The 24,728-nt window shown below is 35.1% G+C and overlaps 2 protein-coding genes across 3 annotated transcripts in view; one reads left to right on the top strand and one right to left on the bottom strand.

Moving 5' to 3' along the window:
• klhl24a (kelch-like family member 24a) overlaps positions 1–24,728 on the bottom strand; it is an 802,375-nt gene that overhangs the window by 400,139 nt on the left and 377,508 nt on the right. The gene's annotated exons all lie outside the window — the stretch shown is intronic.
• Positions 997–11,580, top strand: mul2 (mitochondrial E3 ubiquitin protein ligase 2). Of its 2 annotated transcripts, NM_001018124.2 has the most exon segments (6): positions 1,021–1,060; positions 2,831–2,966; positions 3,066–3,153; positions 3,246–3,366; positions 6,221–10,152; positions 10,359–11,580. In NM_001018124.2, coding segments are annotated over 4 exon segments (1,026 nt in total). In that variant the 5' UTR covers positions 1,021–1,060; positions 2,831–2,855; the 3' UTR covers positions 6,927–10,152; positions 10,359–11,580.

Here is a 24,728-nt window from a genome sequence, read left to right as displayed (position 1 = left end):
ACTTTATAATATTAAAAAATAAAAAAATTACTTTGAATCATATTACTAATGCAGTATAACTATTGACTAATTTTGCATTAGATTTTTTGCAATAAAATAATTAAACTTATAACACAGTAGTGTTCAATGCTAAATACACTAGTCAAGCAGAATCTTTCTTTGCCTTGATTCACTCACCAAAGTCTCTACATTGTCCTCGATCTGTCGTATGTACATTTTAAAATAAATCGGATTAATTTACACCATTTACATTGAAACATTTCATTTCAGATAGCTTTAAAATCAAATAAACAAATATAAGGTTACATTAAATTTGAAATGACAATATCGAAACCATTTTCAGATGGTATGGGGGGCCAACGCAAAGGTTACCACAGGATCTCTGCAATATACAGGTTAAAATTATTAATTCATGTAAAGTCTCTAGAAAATAGAGTTACATTTTTATCCAGCTTCTACATTGAAATAGTAATGTTTATTATTATTTTATTATTCATTCATTCATTTTCTTTTCGGCTTAGTCTCTTTATTATTTTGGGATCACCACAGCGGAATGAACCGCCAATTTAACCAAAGCATGTTTTACGTAGCAGACGCCTTTCCAGCTGCAACCCATCCCTGGAAAACATCCATGCACACTCAATCATAAGTTGGGGGTTCATTCTGCTGTGGCGACCCCAGATTAATAAAGGGATTGAAAAGTAAATGAATGAAATGACAACATACATATGCTGACACATACTGTGTCTGTCAAAGATACATCACAGAAAGAGAAATATTAAGGAACACAATTAGGAAACATAATTGACATTAAAGAAATACACGATGGTCAGAATAATGACAGTTTAATAACCTGCGCGAAGAACACTGGTTTATTTAACAGTAAAAATTGTTGGTTTTTTGATGAACATTAGTTGACTCAGATCCACACTCCAGGACAATGGGTGGCGATAATTCACTTTTTCGTTAGATGGTGACCTCCATTAAAAACAAAGAAGAGGTCCTTTGAGCCACGTGACCCAAACAACATCGCGTTTACAAATGTGTCCGATGATTAAAGGTAAACTTTTTAATACTATGTTTATTTCTGTTGTTTCAGGGAGAACTTTAATAGTTTTATGTGCATGCATTTGTTTAATGTGTTAATCATTAGGTTTAAGCCTTTAAAGGTCATTTATCGGTCAAATACTTTATTTTGACAGCCTCGAACGTTATATCGTTAACACTTATATTAAAATTCATAGTACTGGTAATATGACAGTTTTCCTTCATTCGACTATCAAAACACAAAAATGTAGTCGACTTTAATTATCTAATGTAAACGAGCACTTTGAAGCGCTTCTAATGTAAACAAACAGTTTTAAAACACAGAGTGACGTGGCTCATTCTCTTTTATTCTTGCTCTGTCTGTCATCTGTCAGAAAGTGAAAGGCGACCTAGCAGTTGCTCAAAACTATAAATAACAGCTTAGCAAAACCTTCTGGTCCAGTAAACTTTGACCTCAGTCTTCAGACCTTTTAAAGGCCCCTTGAAATTAAAATATATATTTTTAGATGTTATTAAGAGTATTGTTCTTTTTAAGGATATCTATAAGCTAGTGTGCTCTAAAACAGTGGGTGTTTATGTCAGTTGTATATATTTTAAACGCGAATTTTGTCTAAAGTTGTAGTTTGTCACTTCCACCTAAAGGGATCGACGATTTTGTTTCACGTAACCTCGTACTTCAGTTTATCATCAAATCTTGAACAATTGCAAACGTTTTTCCTTACGAATAAGGTAAAGGATATATATATTTTAAATTATTACATAACATTTACCCTGTCAAAAACTTGTTAAAGTAAAGATTTGGATTAGACTGATACAAATTGCTCTTTTTGTCAGAACACTGAACCTCTTCCTCATTTATTTTTTTATTTTGGTCACGCAACCATGTGTTCCGATTTTAAAAGGATGTTAATTTATTTATCTTAAATATTACTTCACAGAATTCTTCTGTAACCATATTCTTTTTTTGCAGATTTTATATTCTCAAATGTAAATTTTCAAATTGCTAGCCAGTATTTATACAAGAGATTAAAAATTACTTACAATTTCAGATTCATTTAACAAGAAAAGGCTCAAAACATATTCAATCTTTGCTTGACCTTTAATATGTATAATCTATTAAATCTCTAAATTGCTGTTATCATATTATTTTGCCCTCTTCACTCTCATCTCTTTCTCTATTATATATCTATCCTTAGATCAGATGACCTATTGATATCTCTTTAATTTTTGTTGGATTTCTATGATTTTCCGTTATTTTTCTCCTGTTTTTCATAGTTTATTGGCACCATTGTAAATAATCTGATTATTATTGTAAATTATATGTACCAAATTTATCTTTCTGTTATACAATATTGTTAAAAAAAAAAAAATCTTGACCAATCAAATGCTCTCGACTATCTGATACGTATTTTCATTTGATACCCTTGAGCTCAACCACTCTTACTGACAGATGTGAGAAAAACAAAATGCTATTGGCTTTTCATTTAAAAGGGGAGGATCTACTCTATGTTCCACCCTCTCTTCATGTTTCAGTTGCGACAACATCGAACATCGAATAAAAAGAACTTCACTGGACCTTTAACTGTTGCTAATAGCTTAGAACTTGTTAGTTTGCTAATATACAGAAGTTGTAGAGTGATTACAATTAAGATAGTTTAACCTTGCAAAATGTTATGTCATCTTTGACATGATTTAATTACAATACTTACAAATCCTCATTTGTGCTGTCTTACACTTTCTTCCATCCTTTATGCTAATTCTGGTTGTACACGGTTTTCGATAGTCTAGAGAAGAGGGCGACGTGGAAGATGGAGGATTTTCCAGTCCTGGAGATGGTGTGCTTGGGTTCAAGCGTGGCTCTCTCCGGTCTATTTTATTACATCTACAGAAAGAAACGCAAAACTGTGGACAAGCTTAACGTAAGTTGCGACGCAAAAATGACATCATATAAGTTATTACATGAAGTATTGTTTATACATTAGTTCCCAATAAAGTAATGGATTTGTTTTTGATGTCAGGAAGCTCCAGTAATGGCACTGGATGCGAAGTTAATCGACCTTTTGAATGCCACACCAGGGAAATGTCTGCAATATGTGGTCGTTGAGGGTAACCTTCATTTTCATAAAGTGTCTCAGCTGATTTGTTTAATAGTTTTTTTCTTTCACTTCCACTGATTTACTTTCATTCTTACCCTGTAGGTACAGTTCAGCCTGTAGGGGAACCACTGAGGAGTCAGTTTCAGGAAAGCAGCGTTGGTGTCATCCAGAAACTGGTCCTCAGAGAACACAAACTGGTCTGGAATAGTTTGGGGAGAATCTGGTAAGATCTGATTTCATGCCTGTAGAAAAGCATTGCATTTCAAATGAGTTCAGGAAGAGCTGTTATTTATTGTTATAAAGAAATTGGCACCTTTAATAAGTAAGCATGCATAGGATTGACCAAAAGTGACTGTAAAGACACTTGTCTCATCACAAAAGATTTTCATTCTAAAAAAAAAATGTTGCAATTCTGCATGTTACCATCTTGAAACAGCTTTAAAAGTATTACGCAGCACAACTGTTTTCATTAGTGATTATTAGAAATGTTTCTTGAGCAAAATATCATTGTATTAGGGTGCATTTACACTAGGCATGGTTGTCTTGAACCGTGCCCAGGCACGATTGTCCCCCCTCCCCTCTCCCTCGAAGGCCTGCACTCACATTGCATTTTTTGCCTTCCGAGCCTGAGCACGCTTGTGTCATCGATGATGTGACTGTTCAGTTTACCAAAAGAGAAGCGCTCTCACTCCATACAGTGAAGATTGCTTTAATTATATTGTTTTCGATTATTTAAAGTTGTTTGATATGCAGTGACACAGTCGAATCTTTGGCTAAAGAGATCCACCGTGTTTGATGCTCATAAATGTTCATGAAAGTCATCATGCTGCAGGTATTAGGAGGTTTGCTGAAGGTGCAGCTGACGTGCAGCGGGGGGTTTGCATCTGCTATGACAGTACATGTTAATTGAAAATCAGAAAATTAAGCTTGATTAATAAATTCATATGAATCAGTCCCTTAAAAGTGATGTCAGGTCTCGCTTTGCACTCACACTACAAGCACACTGCGCCAAAGCCCAACTGAACCGCACTCTGGCACACCACTTCCAACTGAACCATGCCTGGGCCTGATTTGGACCACTCACACTTGTCAAACAAACTGGAAAACGGGTCAAACTTGCCTGGCACAGTTCGGATAACTTAGTGTGAGTACACTCTTAGAATGATATCTAAGGGATTATGTGATACTAAAGGTAAATTCACTGTATTTTGATTTTAAAAAATGCAACCTTAGCGAACATTAAAAAAAGATTTTAAATTCAAATAAAAATAATTTGACTTTTACATATAAATATATATTTATAATTAAGAGACCACAAAAAAAATTCGAAAAATTAGGTATGGTTTAATTAGTTTCGCTCTATAAATGTTGAATATTTAAAATATTGCAATCAAATTTTTTTTTATTATTGATTTTTATTTCTTCCAGAATATTACAGTTAGTCAGAATAATATTGTTTTTATGTGATTTGAAATTCAGGGTTATTTTATAAACATTTTTCTCAATGATCTCAAGTTCGAACTTTATTATGTTTGGTATTGTGCCATCAAAAATAAATATATAAATGACTAAAAACACGGTATCTTTTTTTAGTATTTTGACTAATTGTCATGTTATGCTTTTCTATTTAAATTATATTATAATTTTTACATAACTGTATGAGGGCTGAATGATTAATCATGATTTAAAACGTTGCGGTTAGCTAATCACAAAAGCTGCAGTATGAATTTGATTTAAATTTATACAAATATATATACATGTGGCATCAACCATTTTCTACATTTAGTTCCTAAAGGTCCCATGAAGTGCTTTGAAGCGCATTTTTGTATAATGTGGGGCAATTTCAACTTGAAACAGGGTAGGACATATAGTAGATCCGTATTAAAAAAACAGCCAATAGCCTTTCATATTTATCACGGCTCTGCATTGAGTGGTTAAGCTCAAACACATCAAATGAGAAGCGTCTTGAAGGGGGCGGGACATGTCGGATACTAGAGAGCACTTGATTGGTCAAGTGTGATAGTTGATCGATTTAGCCGGAAGCAAACTACAAACTTTGAATATTTTCCTAGTAGCAAAGAATTCTGGCCCATATTTGGCATAAAGCTGGGACAGCAGGCATTCATCCTGCACTGGCATACAGCAATCAGGTCACTTTGAGAAAAAGCATGCCCATAGTGTGCCTAAAGTGCAACGCTTCATGGGTTTATCGATTTCAGTGCAATCATGACACACCTATCTGGCCTAGTTATGAGTTATTAACTTGGCTGAGACTTGGCCCAGAAATGGTCCGTGTTTGGCCCTAGTCTGGAAGCCAGATTTGGTCCAGTCATGTACTGTAATTCACTGCGGCATGTGGGCCAAGCAAAAACTGATTGTGTGGGCCAGAGCTGGGCCAGAGAAATTTTGCTATGTGGGTTAATAATTCTTAACAAAAATGTTGTCACTGTTTTGAAGCGCACACACATGTTTAGGTATCCTTAATACTAACATACTGATACTACCATCTAAATAAAAACGTCATTTTAATTTCACCGGGACCTATAAAGCATCATTTCGCTTTTATTTAAAGTTTTACAAAATTAAAGCGTAAATCAAATTGCAATATCTGGTCGAAAAGTCACAGATATTTTCTCGAAAACGTACAAACTTATTTCTAATAACTGATTTCTTTTATCTTTGCAAAGATGACAGTACATCATATTTTACTATATATATATTCAAGATACTAGTATTCAGCTTAAAGTGACATTTAAAGACTTAACTAGGTGTATAACAATGGTTTGATCTGTAGAATATTAAAAATATATATATTGCTTAAGGGGGCTAATAATATTGACCTTAAAATGCTTGTAAAAAAATTAAAAAGTGCTTTTATTCTTGCCAAAATAAAACAAAAAAGACTTTCACCAGAAGAAAAAATATTATAAGACAAACTGTAAAAAATTCCTTGATCTGTTAAACATCATTTGGGAAATATCTGAAAAAGGAGGGCAAATTATTTTGACTTCTACTATATGTGCATGAATGTCAATCTAAATTTCTCACAACACACTATTCTCTCTCACATTCTTCAGGACAGACAGTGAGCGTGTGCTGCTTCAGCGGGTCAATGCCGTTCCCTTTAACCTCCTGGGTTTGAACAAGTCATTTGTGCGAGTGCTCTGCCCACTGGAGGCCACGGGTCCCAAAATGGAGATCGTCCATGAAAAGTTCCACCAGGCCACTTACGGATTCACAGACCTAATAGGCCAGTACCTGAGCGGAGAGAAACCCAAAGGTCAGCTTGAAACAGAGGAGATGCTAAAAGTGGGTGCGTCTTTAACCGTAGTAGGAGAGCTCATCCTAGACACGGATCGACTCCTTAAAATCCGTCCGCCCACCGATGGTTCTGAGTACTTTCTGAGCAGTGCAGACTTTGAGACATTGCTGATGGAGCAGGAAGGACAGGCGGAGGTATGGAGAGTTTTGGCGTGTATTTGTGCATTAGCAGGCGTAGCAGTGCTGATTTGGACGGGACGCAGGTATTACAGGCAACTAAAACTGCGCTGGGAGCAGGAGAACTTGAGGAGGGAGTTTGAAGGGATGGGTACGGGAGAGAGAGAGGAGGAGAACGGTGTGGAAAACGCCTGCGTCATTTGCCTGAGTAACCCGAGAGGGTGTGTTCTGCTGGACTGCGGACACGTGTGCTGCTGTTTCCGCTGCTATCAGGCTTTACCGCAGCCGTTCTGTCCCATCTGCAGACAGCACATCAAACGAGTCGTGCCTTTATATCAGGCCTAAAAAGACTGATAACGCATTTAGTTTTTCATCTGAGGCTGTCAAAAACTCAAGGTGGTTAAGGTGATGTTAAATAAATGGACAGCTGTATGGAGTTTACATGATTTACTGTTCGAAGGAGCCTTAATCTTATACTGTGAACAGGACACTTGCAAAGGAAATTTCTGTATAAAATATGAAATATACAGATATTAACTATGGGAAAATATAAACTCTGGGATATTTACTATCAATATCAGCTATGGGTAAAAAAGACCACTTTTCTCAGATTCTCTGGTTTTCTTAAGTATGAATTTGAGTCAAATGTTAATATGTGTTTTATTCTGTAGTGATCTTATATAGTGAACATTTCTTTATTCATTCATTTTCTTGTCGGCTTAGTCCCTTTATTAATCCGGGGTCGCAACAGCGGAATGAACCGCCAACTTATCCAGCAAGTTTTTACGCAGCGGATGCCCTTCCAGCTGCAACCCATCTCTGGGAAACATTCACACACACACTCATACACTACGATCAATTTAGCCTACCCAATTCACCTGTACCGCATGTCTTTGGACTGTGGGGGAAACCGGAGCACCCGGAGGAAACCCACGCGAAGGCAGGGAGAACATGCAAACTCCACACAGAAACACCAACTGAGCCAAGGTTGAACCAGTGACCTTCTTGCTGTTTGGCGACAGCACTACCTACTGCGCCACTGCCTCGCCAACATTTCTTTAACATTTCAAATAAAAATATTGTTACAGTAAGTGAGTTATTCAGAATAACAAATTAAGGGCTCTATTTTGATGATCCATGCGCAAAGCGCAGGGCGCAAACACATTAAGGTCGTGTCTGAATCCACTTTTGCTATTTTAAGGACGAAAAAAATCCGCTTTGCGCTGTGGCGCATGGTCTAACAGGGTTGAGTTTATTTTCTTAATGAGTTATAGGTGTGTTTTGAGAATAAACCAATCAGAGTCTCATCTCCCATTCCCTTTGAAATTTAGTTGCGTCGCACCATGGCGCATTTGCTATTTACATGGTGGACTTTGTAAGTGGAAAAACTGAACGCTTCATTCGAGAGAAAACAGTTAAACAGAGCATCTGCATCGCGAGAATGAGCCTCCTCATTATTTACTTTTACTTTAACACTCGTGGATAGGGAAACGCACAAACATCTATTAGCCTATACATAATTCATTTTGTTTGTTAAGCACAAAGATTTGTTTCAAAACTATTTCTAAATTCAGTTCTAATTTCCAGAAAACTAATAAATGAACAACAATAATGAAGTGTGATTAAAAAAAAAAAAAACACACACAAGTTATAGTCTAATACACATGCTATGCCTCCTGACAGGTGTTTAAATCTAAGCTTGTTTTTAATAAAACAATTATAAATATGCATATAATAAACAATACTGCTAATAGTAATAACAGTATACAAAAGCAAATTGTCATGAATAAACTGAAAAAGCCCCTGAGATGATATTTATGTAGGCTAGAAAATATAAATTTTTGTAATATTTTAGTCCTTTAATTCTTTTTCATATGTAAAGATATTTGCGTATTGCTGTACACCCTGTGTGTTTTAAGCAATGTGTAAGTGTGGCGACAGCTAACGCGCTCTGCACTGGACTATAGACCCGATTTGATCTGGTCTATTGAAAAGTATTTAAGTTACTCAAAATAGCAATGCGCCTCAACACGCCTCCTTTTTTAGACCAGAACGCCTATGGGCGTACATATGAGCTCAAATGCGAAATCGTATCACATGACTGTATGCGACCATTAGAAGATTAAAACATGACCTCAATGGTCAGAAATTTAAAATATTGACCAATCGCTTACGTTTTAAAATGTTTAATCCCGCCCCTTTTTGCAGCACCGTACAACAGAATTCTGCATGCTCAAACTCTATTGTGACCGCAGCATAAGAGTATTGAGATAGGGTTGGAACTAAACTGTATAAGGCTGCAGCCCGACAGGAACTGAGTTTGACACCCCTGTTCTAAAATGAGCTTTTGTTTGTAGGGTCAGCAATTTATCTTTAATGGCAATTAATGCGTTCTTTTTATTGCCTTTTAAAGAGAAATAGCTCAACATAAAACATAGGGGGCTGAGAATACTCAATGCTCATTTTGGTAAAAAAAAAAAATTATAAATTACATAAATAAAGACAGCACTAATTGAAACATCACTAATGAAAGCTTTTGCATCTGAACTTCTTAAATGTTTTCATTTGTTGTCATTTTAAAATCAGAGTTATTCCATCAAATATTATAGTTAAAACTAAGGATGTTCCTATCAGGCTTTTTGGAGCTGATTTTGAATACTGATTCCTCATCATGGTGATCGCCTGATACAGAGCACACTTTATAAAGCACATTTTCCCTCAAAGTATGATACTAAAGTAAAGATCTCTCCTAAGAGAATAAATGAAGAATGCTGCATATAATCCCTTAAACAAGGCGCTTACAACCATTTAGTGTGGACACGTCATGGTCAGAAGCAGCTTTACGGAAAATAGATCAAATTTGGTCAGAAAATAACTAACAATGCAATTTGAAAACACTGCAATTGATGGAAGAATAATTCAACATGCCTCAAAGAAAAAAAAGTCTGGAGTGCATATTTGATGCATAAGAAGTTCAAATGTATCTTCCTCTGCTTGTAAACCCGTAAACGAACACTAGTGATTGGTTCATGTGATCGGCCAGATTAGCGAGTACCAATCGAGTCATAAATTGTGATTAAAACAATTAATATTCTATTGTCTAAAATTAACATAAACATGGCACCTTTTATGCACCAAAAATCCTCTAAATTATTTTAAATTTGGAAGAAATGTTTACAGAATAAAGCAAAAGTGACATTTCATTCAAACACATTACTGTACATTGTGAATCCAGAGAAATTGAGGATTGTGAGGTGGTTTCCACTTTTTCCATAGTTTTCATCATACGCACTTTAGTTTCAACATTTTAGTTACATTTAACACATTCTTGTGAAAACCTCTTTCTGCTGTGGAATAATAAAAGGTACTTTGCACAGTCATGATGACATATTTCTGTAGAAATTTGGAGTTTGTATCTCACAAGTCTTTATTTCCCAAAAATGTTGAGATGTTAATTTAGACTTTGTCACACTTGCTGTAGTCCAGTGTTTCTCAATCGTGTTTCTGGAGGCTGACCAACACTGCGTATTGGATGTCTCCATTGTCTGACACCCATTACAGGTCTTTCAGTCTCTACTAATGAGCTAATGATCTGAATTAGGTGTGTTTGGTCAGGAAGACATGAAAAAATGTGCAGAGCCGGTGGTTCTCTAGGAACATGGTTGAGAAGCACTGCTATAGTCTATACTTCTCAGAATTGCACATTTATACAGCATCCCGCAGTTGTAGGTTATAAATTAAGACTTTTCTTTCAATGAGTTCATTGTAAATTAAAAACTATAAGAATATTGGAATAATAATAGTAAAAGAATAGAACAATTTATGCTTTGCTGTTAATTCTAAACTCATGATCAGTGGTGTAAAGTAACAAATTACAAATACTCAAACCACTTTAATTAAGTAGTCTTTCTCAGAAATTGTTATTTACTATGTAGTTTTTAAAAATGTGGACTTTTACTTTCCCTTGAGTCCATGTTTATTGCAGTTTTGGTACTTTTTACTCCACTACTTTCCTTCAACCTGCAGTCGCTACTTTATTTTGTCCTGTCTATGGGGATTAGAAAACATCTAACCTAAAATCAACGTCTAATGATGTTACAGCTTGACCCTGTGTTGACGTTATCACTATGACATGTATCAGATGTTGGATTTTGGTTGCCATACCTGACAAATAAATGTCAGCATTTGACGTCAATATGACGTTGGATTTGGGTCACAGTCTAACACAACCTGAAGTCAACCAAATATAAACGTCATTATTGGACGTCAAAATAATGTTGTTCTTAGACGCTGGCTAGACATTGAATTTTGGTCACCTGACGTCATGACCTAAATCTAACCTAATATTAACGTCTTATAACGTTGTGTGCCTGCTGGACAATAACTAAATGAACTACAGAATGTTACGTTTACACACATGCACAAGTTACATGTAAACACATCAGCATTTTACAGCATAATACTCACGACTCTTGAGTTCTTTTGAAAGGTCTTTTTACTCATACTTTGAGTAATATTTACAACAGATACTTTTTACTCTACTCGCACTACATTTTTTTCAGCGTTTTTTCTCAAAATTGAATGTTATAAGCTTGCATTGCGTATTTTTTTCTCAGAACTGCAGGTTTAAATTCTGCCTTTTTTTTCAAGAAATGTCATAAAAAGTAATTTAATGAAATCTGACGAAATATACACACTAAAGTTGGAATTTTAACTTTATTTCTTTTATTTCATGGCAGAAATAAGCTGACTGTACTTAAGCCTAAACTGTACTTGGTTAGGGATGGACTATTAGATAATATATGCTTTGATATTTTAAGTAACATCCTGATAAACTGATTTTATTCTGCATGGAATATTTAATTCCCTTTACTAGTGTATCCTTATGTTTGGCACTTATCTGTTGGTTTGTTTTTTTTCATTAACAAATAAAACTAATAAACTGTATTAAATACTGTACTGAATGGCTGGTATAAATAAACCTCAACTTACAAGTTAACTAATGTGATTAGGTGGTGCCTTCCTTTATAAATCACTGACAATGTTGAACTACGGATTGATTTTTCATTTTTTCCTTTACTGAAAGCTAAATATTATGCTTTGTTTTAGGGCTACTTTGACGTTGATCAATAAAACCTGCCGTTGGGTACTTGCTGTTCTTCTGTTCCGGCATTATTTGAAGTTTTCACATACAGATACTAAAGCATGAACACCTCAGTTGTCGGCGTGAAATTGGTGATTTATTGTGGTGTGACATGGAAAGTCATAATTCTTCTGAGACACGCGTGCTGTTTGCCAGCAAGGAGTCTTTCAAGTGTTCTTATGCAACAGCTGCTGTGATCCTGTTACACCTATCCTGTGAGTTACCAACAACTACTATTCTCGCTCCATTTTTTTAAATGAATAATTGAAAGTAAATATAAATATTACAAATAAATATTTGTTAAACAAGGAAAACCTTTTTTTTTTTTACCATGGCTGAGCTGGCAAACTTCTGTTGTTGTAATTTACTATTCAACCACTGGATGGCGAAGGAGGTTCAGACTTCTTTTAGGTTCCTTTTGCAAAAGAGGAAATTTGTTAGCACGAATCAATAAATGTCTTGAATTAATGCAATTAAAAAATCGTAATACACACACACACAAACACAGTTGTAAACATCTGAGGTGGATCACACACAAAATCCCATGCAACAATATCCTAGAATGATCTTTAGCTTTAATAACAGTGGCTATTCATTTATATGTAGTCATTTAGCAGACACTTTTGTCAAAAGCGACTTAAAATTCAGTGATTTAACAAGAGTCAATACACACAGGTAGTGATAATTATACAAAAGTATGTTATACAAAGAAAGGCTCAAATATAACCATAACCAAAGGGAAAATATGCTATTCTATAAAGATCATTGTAGCTATGTTACTGTACAAAATAAACCTGATTATAGGATTGAAGCATCCTCGTTTATAGTTGTGTACACCATGCAGCTGGTGTTGATTCTAGCGGTTATGAATTACATAGCTCAAAATGTATTGTTCAAAATGCTATAAAAAATACTAATGGCTAATCCCAGTTCTATTTTTGTACCCCTACCCCTTTCCCTTAGCCCTTCAAACAGACTGTGAAGGGAAGGGCTTCAAAATGTACCCCGAATGCCTAGTTCAGACTGCGTGATTTTAACCCCGATTTTGGCTCGCCGACAGGTTTTGAGAAATCGCCGACAAATGCCTGAAATCACAGGCAAATCGCTGCTCGTGCACGTGAGTGACAATCACACAGTATGAACGATCAAAGACGCGATCTGAGAGAATCGCCGATGAGTCGCCGATGCCTGTGAGATATTTGGCATGATAAATATCTGGAGCTGTCGGCGATTCAAATCATGCCGTGTGAGTTTTGACTGAAAATAACATCAGCCATCGCCTACAGCCAATGAGAGAGCAGCTTTCACTTGTGTGTGCGTGTGTGTATACCTGCTGCAGGCTAGCGGGAGGCTGGGGGAGAAGTTAAAAGCGATCTTTTTCGGTTTATTTGGACCCACGAAATGGAGGAAAAACTAGAGGAGGTTTGACAGGACTCAGGAGCAACCGTGTCTGTTTGACGTTTCATACAGAAAGAAATTAGTTTATTATCAACGTTGAGGAGAAATGGCTAATTCCCTTTAAACACTAGGTGAGCAAACATGTACATGTTCTACCCCATTAAAGGCTTCTTTCTCATTATGTAGTTAATAACAAAAGATATACTACATGTTTTTGGCTGTGAGACGTAGTTTGGACGAAGTTGTCGGCGATTCTCCCTATAGTAAAGTCATGCAATGTGAATGTCCATGTCGCCGAACCATCTTGCAGTGTAAACAAAATAGCGACGAAACGCTGGCCCAGATAGTCATGCAGTGTGAAAACATCTGTGACACGACTAGTTTAAAAAATCATGCAGTCTGAACTCGGCATAAGAATTGGGACAGCACTACAACACTTGCATACGACATCATATGTCAGTGCGATCTCTTGCTTCATATGAGATCAAATTATTGTGACTGCTATAGTGATTCCAGTTGTTGTTGTTGTTTTTTTTTTGTATTTATCTTCAGGAAATCTCTGAAGGCAACAATGTCATGTTATCATAACGATCTAATGTGGCAATAAGATTGTAACAGAGCATTTGCACAGTGGCCATATTCATCTATGTAAACACACGAAAACCACATTACCATTATACCAGACACTATAAAAGCTTATTCAGCCACTAGACTTTTCTGACGGTATTCAATGGAGTGTCAGAATGTTATGGGACTGCTGTACAGGAGTTATGATTATGGATCATAGATAGCTAAATTTAGCTGTTTTAATTTTAGCGCTTTTTTAAGCATGACGGTAAAACACAAATCCTGTTATGAATGTATTAAAGCATATGTTTGTCATAAAAATTTGTAGCAAATACAAAAAATACTAATTTGTGCATCTTCCGGGTGCAGCTGTGCTGCCGTTGTGGCTGGTGTATTCTGGTAAAGATTCATACCCCTTGGTTTCAAGTGTGGTCCTGAAAAATCTCTTTCGAGGGCTATCTAGTCCTTCCCTTAGCTCTACGCCTTCAAGAAAAATAGAATTGCGACACCCCAAGGGTAAGGGGAAAGGCTAAGGGGTAGAACTGGGAACCTTAACTATACAGTTGAAATCAGTATTATTAGCCCCCCTTTAAATTTAGTTTCTTTTTTAAATATTTCCCAAATGATGTTTAACATAGAAAAAAAAAAAGTTCTCAGTATGTCTGATAATATTTTTTTTCTGGAGAAAGTCTTATTTGTTTTATTTTGGCTAGAATAAAAGCAGTTTTGAATTTTTTAAAAATCTATTTTAAGGTCAAAATTATTAGCCCCTTTAAGCTTTTAATAGCCTACAGAACAAACCATTGTTATACAATAACTTGCCTAATTATTCTAACCTGCCTAGTTAACCTAATTAACCTAGTTAAGCCTTTAAATGTCACTTTAAGCTGTATACTAGTATCTTGAAAAACATCTAGTCAAATATTATTTACTGTCATCATGGCAAAAAAAAAAAAAAATAATAATCAGTTATTAGAAATGAGTTATTAAGACTATTAAGTTTAGAAATGTGTTGAACAAATCTTCTCTCTGTTAAACAAATTAAAAAACAAACAGGGGGGCTGATAATTCTGACTTCAACTGTATGTGTGATGCAGAAACCACAGTAAAACTGCTGACACATCAAGAACCACAGCAGCACAAATGCAATTCTGTCTAATGCTATGTGACATAATCACAAAAGGCCAAAAAGAACTTAACATTAAGTAGAAATATTAAAATAAATAAAACATGAACAGCGATGGAACTCCTCATGTGTCTCAGTGTGACTCCTGCAGGCTCTGAGTGCCAGCTGTTTGCCTGTGTGTGATGAAAAAACCAACCTGCTTCTTGGCGCCGCAGGCTTACACAGGCTGACTGTCTGTACCATCTTCTTACTTCAGTGTTTTTGATTAAAAGCTCCAGAGGAAAGCACGTGTGGGTGTGTGTGAAAACTGTGCAACAAATGCTCAAAGACGCTCATGAGCAGGTGCCAATTACACTGGCACTGTGTCTCCTGCACAAGCCAACATCTCACAGAAGTTCACATTGTTCTCGTGGAGGTTTGCCAAGTGAGAAGTTACATGCGCTCATGTTTGGGATTTGAAGTTTTTCTTTGGAAACGTTTAAGCTAATCGATAGAGTTTATAAGTAAGAAGTTGGTTACATTTTTTACACAAAGAAAAACATTAGTAAAATGAGTATTCATTCGTTCATTTTCTTTTCGGCTTAGTCCATTTCTTAATCTGGGGTCATCACAGCGGAATGAACCGCCAACTTAGCCAGCATATGTTTTAAGCAGTGGATGCCCTTCCAGCCGCAACCCATCACTGAAAACACTCTTGCATTCACACACATACACTACAGCCAATTTAGCTTATTCAATTCACCTGGATCACATGTCTGGACTGTTGGGAAACCAGAGCAACTGGAGAACACCCACGCAAACACAGAAAGAACATGCAAACTCCACACAGAAATGCCAATGACTCGAACCAGCGACCTTCCTTACTGTGAGGCGATCGTGCTACCCACTATGCCACTGTGACGCCTCATAATTATACAGTGTTCATCATTTTATAGCATATACAGTTGAATATTTTTTAGTATACTACACTCTAAAAACTGTTGAGTTATTTAATTAAGCCAATGGTTGAGTAAAAAATGTTTGGTGCTGTGTTGGATTATTTTGAACCTTTATTTGGTTATTTATTAATAACATAAACTAGTTGGGTTAAATGTTTGGTGCTTTGTTGGGTTATTTTTAACCTTTATTTGGTTATTTATTAATAACAAACTAGTTGGGTTAAATGTTTGGTGCTTTGTTGGGTTATTCTTTTGGTTATTTATTTAATAACTCAACCAGTTGGGTTAAAAATTTGAATTTCAACAGTCAACTGATTCAACTGACACAGAACAGCAGTATGTTGATATGCGTGCGTAATGTTGTTTTGCGTTATAAAGTTTATTTAAGCTCCAGTGCAATAATATTTCTGTTAATTTTATCAGGTTTACCGCTCTCCGTGTTTCACAAGAACTTTTGATTAATGATGATACAACCGCTTCGTAACCGTTCTATGTTTAACAGATAAAAACAGTTTATCTACCTTCCGTGTTCATCTCTACATTTTTTTCGGGGGGATTGATACACATATTTAATTTATTCGGCTTTCATTCTCGCCTTTAGGACCCAGCGGAGACATCAACCCGATGTTGCGTCTGATCTTGGTGAAGGTCTGTTGCCTTCCAGATACAAACGTGTCTGGAATTAAAAATGTAATGGAAATAAAGCATTTTAAGTATTTTTTAACCTGTATGTTGTTTATGTACACAGTCATAATTATAAAATTAATAGTAGTACTAGTAATAGTAGCAATAGTAATACCAAAATGGAAAAAAAATAACATTTAATCTAAATAACCCAGTGCGTTGGGTTAAAATAACCTATAGTTGGGAAGGTGCTATAATAACCTATAGTTGGGTTTTATGTTGGGGTATTTTAAACCCAACTATTTTTACAGAGTAGTATTCAGCTTAAAGTGACATTTAAAGGCTTAATTAGGTAAGTTATAGGGTAATTAGGCAAGTCATTGTATAATGGTGGTTTGTCACCAGTGGTTCTCAAACTGTTTTCATCAAATACCACCTCAGAAAAAATTGTCCCTCCAAGTAACACCATATGACCAGTATTGAAATACAGTAGAGTAGTATGCCCAGTTAAGCAGCTACAGCTCTGCACAGTTTAAAAACGTGGCAGATAAATTACTATTATTAATAATATTTATTATTATCTGCCACTTTAAACTTTATAAATAGCTTTAACATTAACACTGGGGTGCTTATATGTAAAACAAACAAACAAAATAACTGTCAACGTTTAAATTAAAATGTGCTTTTAAAAGTTCATTAAAAATGGTAGGCTACTGTTCTTAAAAAGTAAAAAAAATCTGTTCTTAAATACTTCAATAACCTATAGTATCCTATTCATCTAAACCTGAAAATGTTGCTTGGACCTCATAAATATAGGCTATATGTTATCATATTCATATATGAACCATTTTAAAATATATATTGCTTGTGCATATGACATAATGGATTACACTGTGTACAACTAGAAGGCTCATGAAGCCGTACCACAGTTTGACAACCACTGCTGTAGACAATCAAAAAAAAAATGCTTAATGGTGCTAATAAAGTTGACCTTAAAATGTTTTTTAAAAAATAGAATTTTATTTCTAGCCAAAATAAAACAATCTAAGGAACTAACCAAATAAATAGAAATAATAATAGCAATAAAAACAATTCTTAACCAGATGTTTGCTGACCTCACCAGCTGACAAGAAGGTGATATATTCTGTTACCATTCTCCCATACATCTGCACAAAACTGTGCAATTTTAGCTCATGTTTGCTCTCCGTTTTTCGTTAGACTCAGGTTTTTTGTGATTTTGTGTTTTTTTCCCTGCTGGAGAGAGAATGAGTCAGCAATTACAGTGCATGAGTCAGCAGAGTCCACTGTGACCGCAAACACTTCTCCCAGAGGACACTTCCACACACAACAGCTGAGACAGAGACACACGCAAGCAAAGAAAGAGAAAGTGCATTGGGTTATATACGTACAATCATTGCTGTAAACTCAGGGTTTATACTCACGTCATGCAAGAGTTTGTAGTGAACAAGCATTGTATAGCTGGATGAGACCAGAAGAAATATCATAGACTGTAAAAGATATGGACGTTGCATCCGTGACTTCACCCATGGGTTTCTGAAGAACGCAAAAGAAGCTACAAGATGGAGTTGACATTTAAATTTTTCTTTGTTTTGGGAACATGTGTTATTTGGTTTTATTGATACAGACAATAATACTAGAACGCGTTCTACTTCTTCTAAATCTTTTACTTGCTAAATATCACATCAATGCAAATTGTTCAATAATTAACTGCTTTGTAAGGTGTTCATTAAAGAATTGAAACAATATTTCGAAACACTTTCTGGTAAGGCTAAGAAAACAATATCTTGTCAAGCCCTATTTAAAATTCCCCTGTAACACCAGTACTTCATTTTGAATTACTTACAGTTGAAGTCAGTATTATTAGGCTCCCTGAATTATTAGCCCCCCTGTTTTTTTTCTTCCCCGTTTTCTATTTAATGGAGAGCAGATTTTTTTCAACACATTTCTAAACATAATAATTTTAATAACTCATTTCTTATCACTGATTATTTTATCTTTGGCATGATGACAGTAAAAAATATTTGACTAGGTATTTTTAACACACTTCTATACAGCTCAAAATGACATTCAAAGGCTTAACTAGGTTAATTAGGTTAACTAGGCAGGTTAGGGTAATTAGGCAAGTTATTGTATAATGATGGTTTGTTCTGTAGACTATCGAAAAAAAATTTTGCCTAAAGGGGCTAATAATTTTGACCTTAAAGTGGTGTTTAAAAATTACAAACTGCTTTTATTCTTGTCGAAATAAAACAAATAAGACTTTCTCCAGAAGAACAAATATTATCGGACATACTGTGAACATTTCCTTGCTCTGTTAAACATAATTTGGGAAATATTTAAAAAAGAGAAAAAAATCAAAAGGGGGCTAATAATTCTGGCTTCAACTGTACACTCTTAATATTTTATTTTAGTTTCAAGCTTTACTTTACATGTATTTCTTGTTTAACTTATTGTATTTTATCATTATTTCATGAATATTGTGCCGGTTATTCATTTATTATTTAAATTTTTTTTTTTCATTTCTTTTATTTACTGCTTTATCCCCCTGGCATTCTCTATGTTGCTTCTATAGTTTACAATGTTTCATTATACTGCAATAATTGCTGACCATTTACTATTCAATACATAAAATAAATAAATTTTAACAAATTTTTAAAAGAAGCTAGAGGTGGCCAACCGTCTGCATTTTGTTTGCATGTCATCGCACCAACTAGGGGATACCTAACAAGGACAAAGAGGCGGAGCGTGAGCGGAGCTACAAATGCCTGCTAGCATTTTGCTTAGACAGGCTTTTCTTTCGAAGAAATGTTTAAAACTTCTTTACCTGCTCCTCGTTTGTGTTCTGACCACAACTACAGTACATCAATTCAGTGTTTAGTCTTTTAAAAACAAAGTTGATTTACATTGAGCCACTAAACAATACTCTTATGATGTTTTTCTACAGAAGGGAAAATGTGAATTACTTCCAAACACTTAAAATATAGTAAATGCAAGGCTATTTATGAAATCCAAGCACAACACTGTATGACAGTGTTTCAGATGACTGTTTTAGAGCCTACAGCTAATCAGTCTGTCAGATTCTGGAGTGCATTACAGCTCTAAAGAACATTATAAATGATAAATGATCTTAAATAAAACAAATACATTTATAGATATGGTATATAAGTATATAATTTCACTCACCTGGGAAATGGAGGCCACGTGAATGGTTTGCGAGCACAATTAAGTGCACACAGCATGCCATATCATCTGATAATTGTAGGAAATATTTCGTAACGTTAGTGGATTCGTTGTTATTTTTGGGGTTAATTATTGTGAAATCCCTTTTGCAACAGAGAAATACTGTAGACTGTAACACTCTAAGAAGATATTTCTGTAGATGGATGGCATTTCATGTCACGTTCAGCCTTATAATCTTATAGTGTAATCAAAATCAGCTGTTTTGTCATCACTTTAGATATAGAGTCATTCAAACACTAGCTCTAAAGTGATGTTGGTGAATTAGTAACGGCTTCTGCTGTTTTGACGTCAGCTGCAGATGGGAATGAATGGCGGAAGAAAGTTGTTCCTAATAAAAAAGGGTTTTTAGACTCTCCGTGTTTGATTTTTTTAATTTATATACACAATTGAACTGATGTTATAAGCACAATATTACACTCGTAGCAGTGTGATATGGCTGTATATCAACACTGGTGGGACACTCAGGCACTTGGCCTACGGCCTCGTGTGAACGCACGCCTCCCACCAGTGTTGATATACAGTCATATCGCACTGCTACGAGTGTGATACTGCTTATATATATATATTTTAGGGGTGTAACGGTTAACAAAAATCAAGGTAATTAATCACAGCAAATTAATGTAATATTATAGTAGTTAAACAAATAAAAAGAAAAGAACAATTTAGTTTTTATATGGAGCTCAGTTTCAACCTATTTTTAAGTATTTTTTTATTTTCAAAAAGATAAGTGTCCACCTTTTACTCAAATAGCACAGATCTGCTTGATTTGACTGTCACATGCCATTTCAGTGGATCTGAAAGCAGGAATTATCTGACTGAAATGGGCTTATGAAGGAGTAATGTAACGGGGCTCTATCACATTTAACATTTTCTTAAACATTTTCTTAAAACCCGACATTTTCACTACCGATTAAGATCTTTTAGATGTTTTTTTCCACCACTCTCTTGGTAGCGGTTATGGTGCGTGACGTATCTAAAGAGAGGAGGAGGCGTGTGCGTGCGATGTACCTCAATGGCGGGGTTGAGTTGTGCACAATGTACTTGAGGAGCTGATAGGGATGCGGTGGAGAGGGGTGTGCGACGTATTTAAGGACCGGGAGGAGACGCACGATTTCCAGAACATTATTATTCGTTTGGGATTTCTGTGATTACATTAACATTACTAGCCATTTTGTGAGCTAGTGTAGAGTGTGCCTGGAGTAGTGTTTGGAGGTTGGCTCTTTTGTGTCGGGATTCCAGGGTTGCTGGGTGTCACAACCAGCGATCGCTTCCCAGAGGATCGCTGGTTCTCACACGAACTTTAAACTACATTTCCGCATTTCCCAGGACTACATTTTCATACATGCACTGCTCCCAAACACGCACGCCTGCTCACTCATGTTTCCTGATTGCATCACCAGCTGGACCTTGTTCACAGACTGATTTCATCCCATTCATAAGCCACTCTCTCACGCTACCAGTTTGCCGAGTCTTGTTTTCCCTGAGTTACATTACAACGCGTTTCCCTGTCTTGTCTCTCCGTGTATCGATCCTAGCCTAGTACCCTTGTTATCCAGTTTAGCCGCCTGCCTTTCGACCTTTAGCCTGTTTGACGTTTATGATTCTGGACTGCCTATATATACCTGTTTGCACCTGATTACCACTGCTTGCCTGACCTTTTGAATAAAACTGCATATTGGATCTTACCTCCTGTTGTCTCCTGTCACTCCACCCCAGTCGTGGTAACACTGGGGCAATGGGGGCGGAGCCAGCACAAGTAGCCAGGCTGACACAGAAGCTAGCAAGATTGCTAATGAGCGCATGCTTTAATAAAGTGAGTTCAAAAGCGATGGTCAACTGTTTAACATGACAGCGGGGAAGGCAGCATGTTGTCTGCCACGTCATTTGGGATGCCATTTTGAGCGTTGTTGCACTGAAAACATTATATTTTCTACGTATTCCCTTTTATATTTTTAGATATTAGTCTAAATTGAAATGTTCGGATCGTAATGCGCACTGAACCGAAAGTCTTATACCGTATGATTCAATATGAATACGCGTATCGTTACACCCTTAATATATATATATATATATATATATATATATATATATATATATATATATATATATATATATATATATATATATATATATATATATATATACATACTTGCATTTTATGAATCCTCATTCAACTGTTCAACTGAAGAAAAAAAGTCTGCTATATTTCTCAGTTGGCCTGCGGATGATGGTTAATTTCAGAGAGCAGACCTCTGTGGTGGTTTTCAGATGATTTGTTGTGGTGGATGGGCCTACCGTCATTCATTCATTTACTTGTGTAGTGGAGTGGCACGGACAATGAAAATCCTATTGCTCAGGAGGACAGTGGAGATATGAAAATGAGCTTTGAGAACGGCTGTCTTCTGAGGACTGTTGCCATGCCAACAATCTAATGCTCCAGTTGATTCACAAGAAGAAGCCTGCGCTCACTGATAGCTGTTGTGCTGCAGGGGATACAGTAAAATATAGGTTAGAGGTTCATCTTTCATGTTTTGTGCTTTTATTTTAAGAATGATGTACATGTACATTACCAGTTAACGGTTGGGGTCAGTAGGATTTTCAAATGTTTTAAAATAAGCTTGTCCTGCTCACCAAGGCTGCATTTATTTCATCAAAATAAAGTACAAATTGTGAAACGTTATTGCACTATAAAATAATTGATCAAAAGTAGTTTATTATTTAATAATTTATTCCAGTGATTTAAATGATGAACTTTCAGCTTTATTACTCCAGTCTTCAGTCATATCATCCTTCAGAAATGACTCTAATATTAATATATTATATATATATATATATATATATATATATATATATATATATATATATATATATATATATATATATATATATATATATATATATATATATATATATATATATATATATATATATATATAATTATTATTATTGATGGTAATAGTAATAAAATTAATAATACCTGGATTATTAATTTAATTAGAAACTACATACAATAATAAAGCAGTTATTTGATTTTTTTTATAATTATTTAACAATTTTACTTTTTTTACATTTAATAAATGCTGCTTTAATAAACAGAATAATTTTCTAAAAAAGAAAAAAAAAACATGACAAAACTAACCCCAAACTTTAGGCTGGTAGTGTATATAAATAAATAATAAATAAATAAATAAATAAATAAATAAAAACAATAGAAGCCCTCATTGAATTTGTAATGATTTTAATGGTACTTTGGAAATTGTATTGATTATATATGAAAATTTTAATGACCAGTCCAGGTCTCCATACTGCATACATTCTATTTGTGGCATATTAAATACCTAAATAAATAAATAAATTAATTAATTAATTAATTAATAAAACACCCAATAAACCCTTACATGTACATTTTTTAATGGTTACAATTTGATGGTGTAAAATAGTTTTGAGGTATTTGTGACCCTGGACCACAAATGTGTCATGTTGCAGTGTTATACTTATGGAAAAAATGCATTGTATGAGTTAAATTATCTTTTTTGTTTGTTTGTTTCATGCCAAAACTCATTTGAAAATTAAGTAAAGCTCAAGCTCCATGAGTCAATTTAATACATTTCTTTCTGTAAGTATATCAAACCTTAATTAATGATTAGGGTTTCTCTTTATATTAAGGTTGCGTTAAGTACTTCAAAATATAAATATCATGTTCTTACTGTGTTCATAATGTAGAGTATATTACAGAACACTTCTTTATGAAAAGAAAATCAATGAATCAATAAATGAATGAATATCGCCAAATATTTTCCTATCTTAACAATCCAAACATCAAAATAAAGCTTAATTATTCAGCGTTCAGATTATGTTTATCTTTCCGCTTCCAAAAACTGATACATATGACTGTTTTTTGGTTCAGGGTCACAAGTAGTTCAAATCAAACTAATTTTCTGTGATGGTTTCTATTGTACTGTTTTGTTCCAGCATAGCGAGCTCTGTCCATGGTGCTGAAATACGTCACTTAGATATAGAGAGAAAGATATAATCGTGTGCATCACAAAGCAGTCGTCATAAAAACATACCTATTCAAACGAAAAGGCAACAGGTGTGTCGTGTGACGAACACCTTCCGGCATCTGGAGACCGAGGGCGCGCGACGCTAGACGTGACGTGCGCTGATGACGCCTGCACAGCTGCGGCATTGTCTTCGTTTTACGGTGACATTTTCCCCGGTATACGGTAAGTGAACCTAATCAGGCTGAACGAACAAAAACAACCGTAACAAAAACATTTCCAGATTCTGCGTAACCTCCACTTACTGGGAACCAGGCGTTGGCTATTACTGTCAAAACAGTTGTTCGAAAGCAGTTCCCTGAATTTAAACACTGCAGCCGCTAAACAAGGTAAACACGGCGTTGGATAGTAAAACAAAGGCTCAAATAAGCAATGGAACAAACTGTACTTGCTTATATTTATTCATATGTAGCTACACTCTCAGAAAAAAAGGTACACAGTGGTACAAATAATGTTCCTTAAGGAACAGTTTTGTACTTTTGTAAAAGTTTAACATTATATAGTAGAGAAAAGACCTCATATGATACTGTTCTGTGCCTTTTATAATACAACTGAAAAGAAGGTACATGATTGTTCTCATGAAAAAGATAAATTAGTGTTAGACAACTCCTTTATTAGGCTACAATATCTATGAAAATCAGTGTTACGGGAAAGGCAAAGTGATTTTATGAATCATTTTCATATTAAAACAAATAATTTAAAAACATGTGTTTAAAGAAACTCATAAACATTAATAATTAAGTTATTTAACACAAAACAACTGGTAAAACAAAATTATAAGTAATGTAAACCTAACATTTAAGGCTACATTTGGTAAGCATTTTCTAATAAATAGTTTCATTATTGATATTCGCCCCTTTTGGTGTTTGCATTCTACATATTTGAGCTGACAAGAGTCCTGCATATGCAAAGTGTTCATGCAGACATTTTAGTATTGTAAAACTAATCAAACATTATTTTTATTTCCTAAATTAAGTAACTTAAATGACCTTTTAAGTGATTACAAAGGGATTGTGTGACAATTGGAAA

This window comes from Danio rerio, chromosome 2 (genome assembly GCF_052040795.2).
Source record: "Danio rerio strain M-AB ecotype USA chromosome 2, GRCz13ab, whole genome shotgun sequence".
In the NCBI taxonomy this organism is placed as follows: Eukaryota; Metazoa; Chordata; class Actinopteri; order Cypriniformes; family Danionidae; genus Danio; species Danio rerio.
Note: the sequence above shows the minus strand (reverse complement) of the source record. Positions and strands in the feature narration are given on the sequence as shown.

Bases quoted from the DNA above. Each gene is read 5' to 3' on its own strand.
- mul2 (XM_087239426.1), top strand. From the start codon at position 2,856: ATGGAGGATTTTCCAGTCCTGGAGATGGTGTGCTTGGGTTCAAGCGTG. The intron at 2,967-3,065 runs GTAAGTTGCGAC...TTTTGATGTCAG, and splicing joins AAACTGTGGACAAGCTTAAC to GAAGCTCCAGTAATGGCACT. The intron at 3,154-3,245 runs GTAACCTTCATT...CTTACCCTGTAG, and splicing joins GCAATATGTGGTCGTTGAGG to GTACAGTTCAGCCTGTAGGG.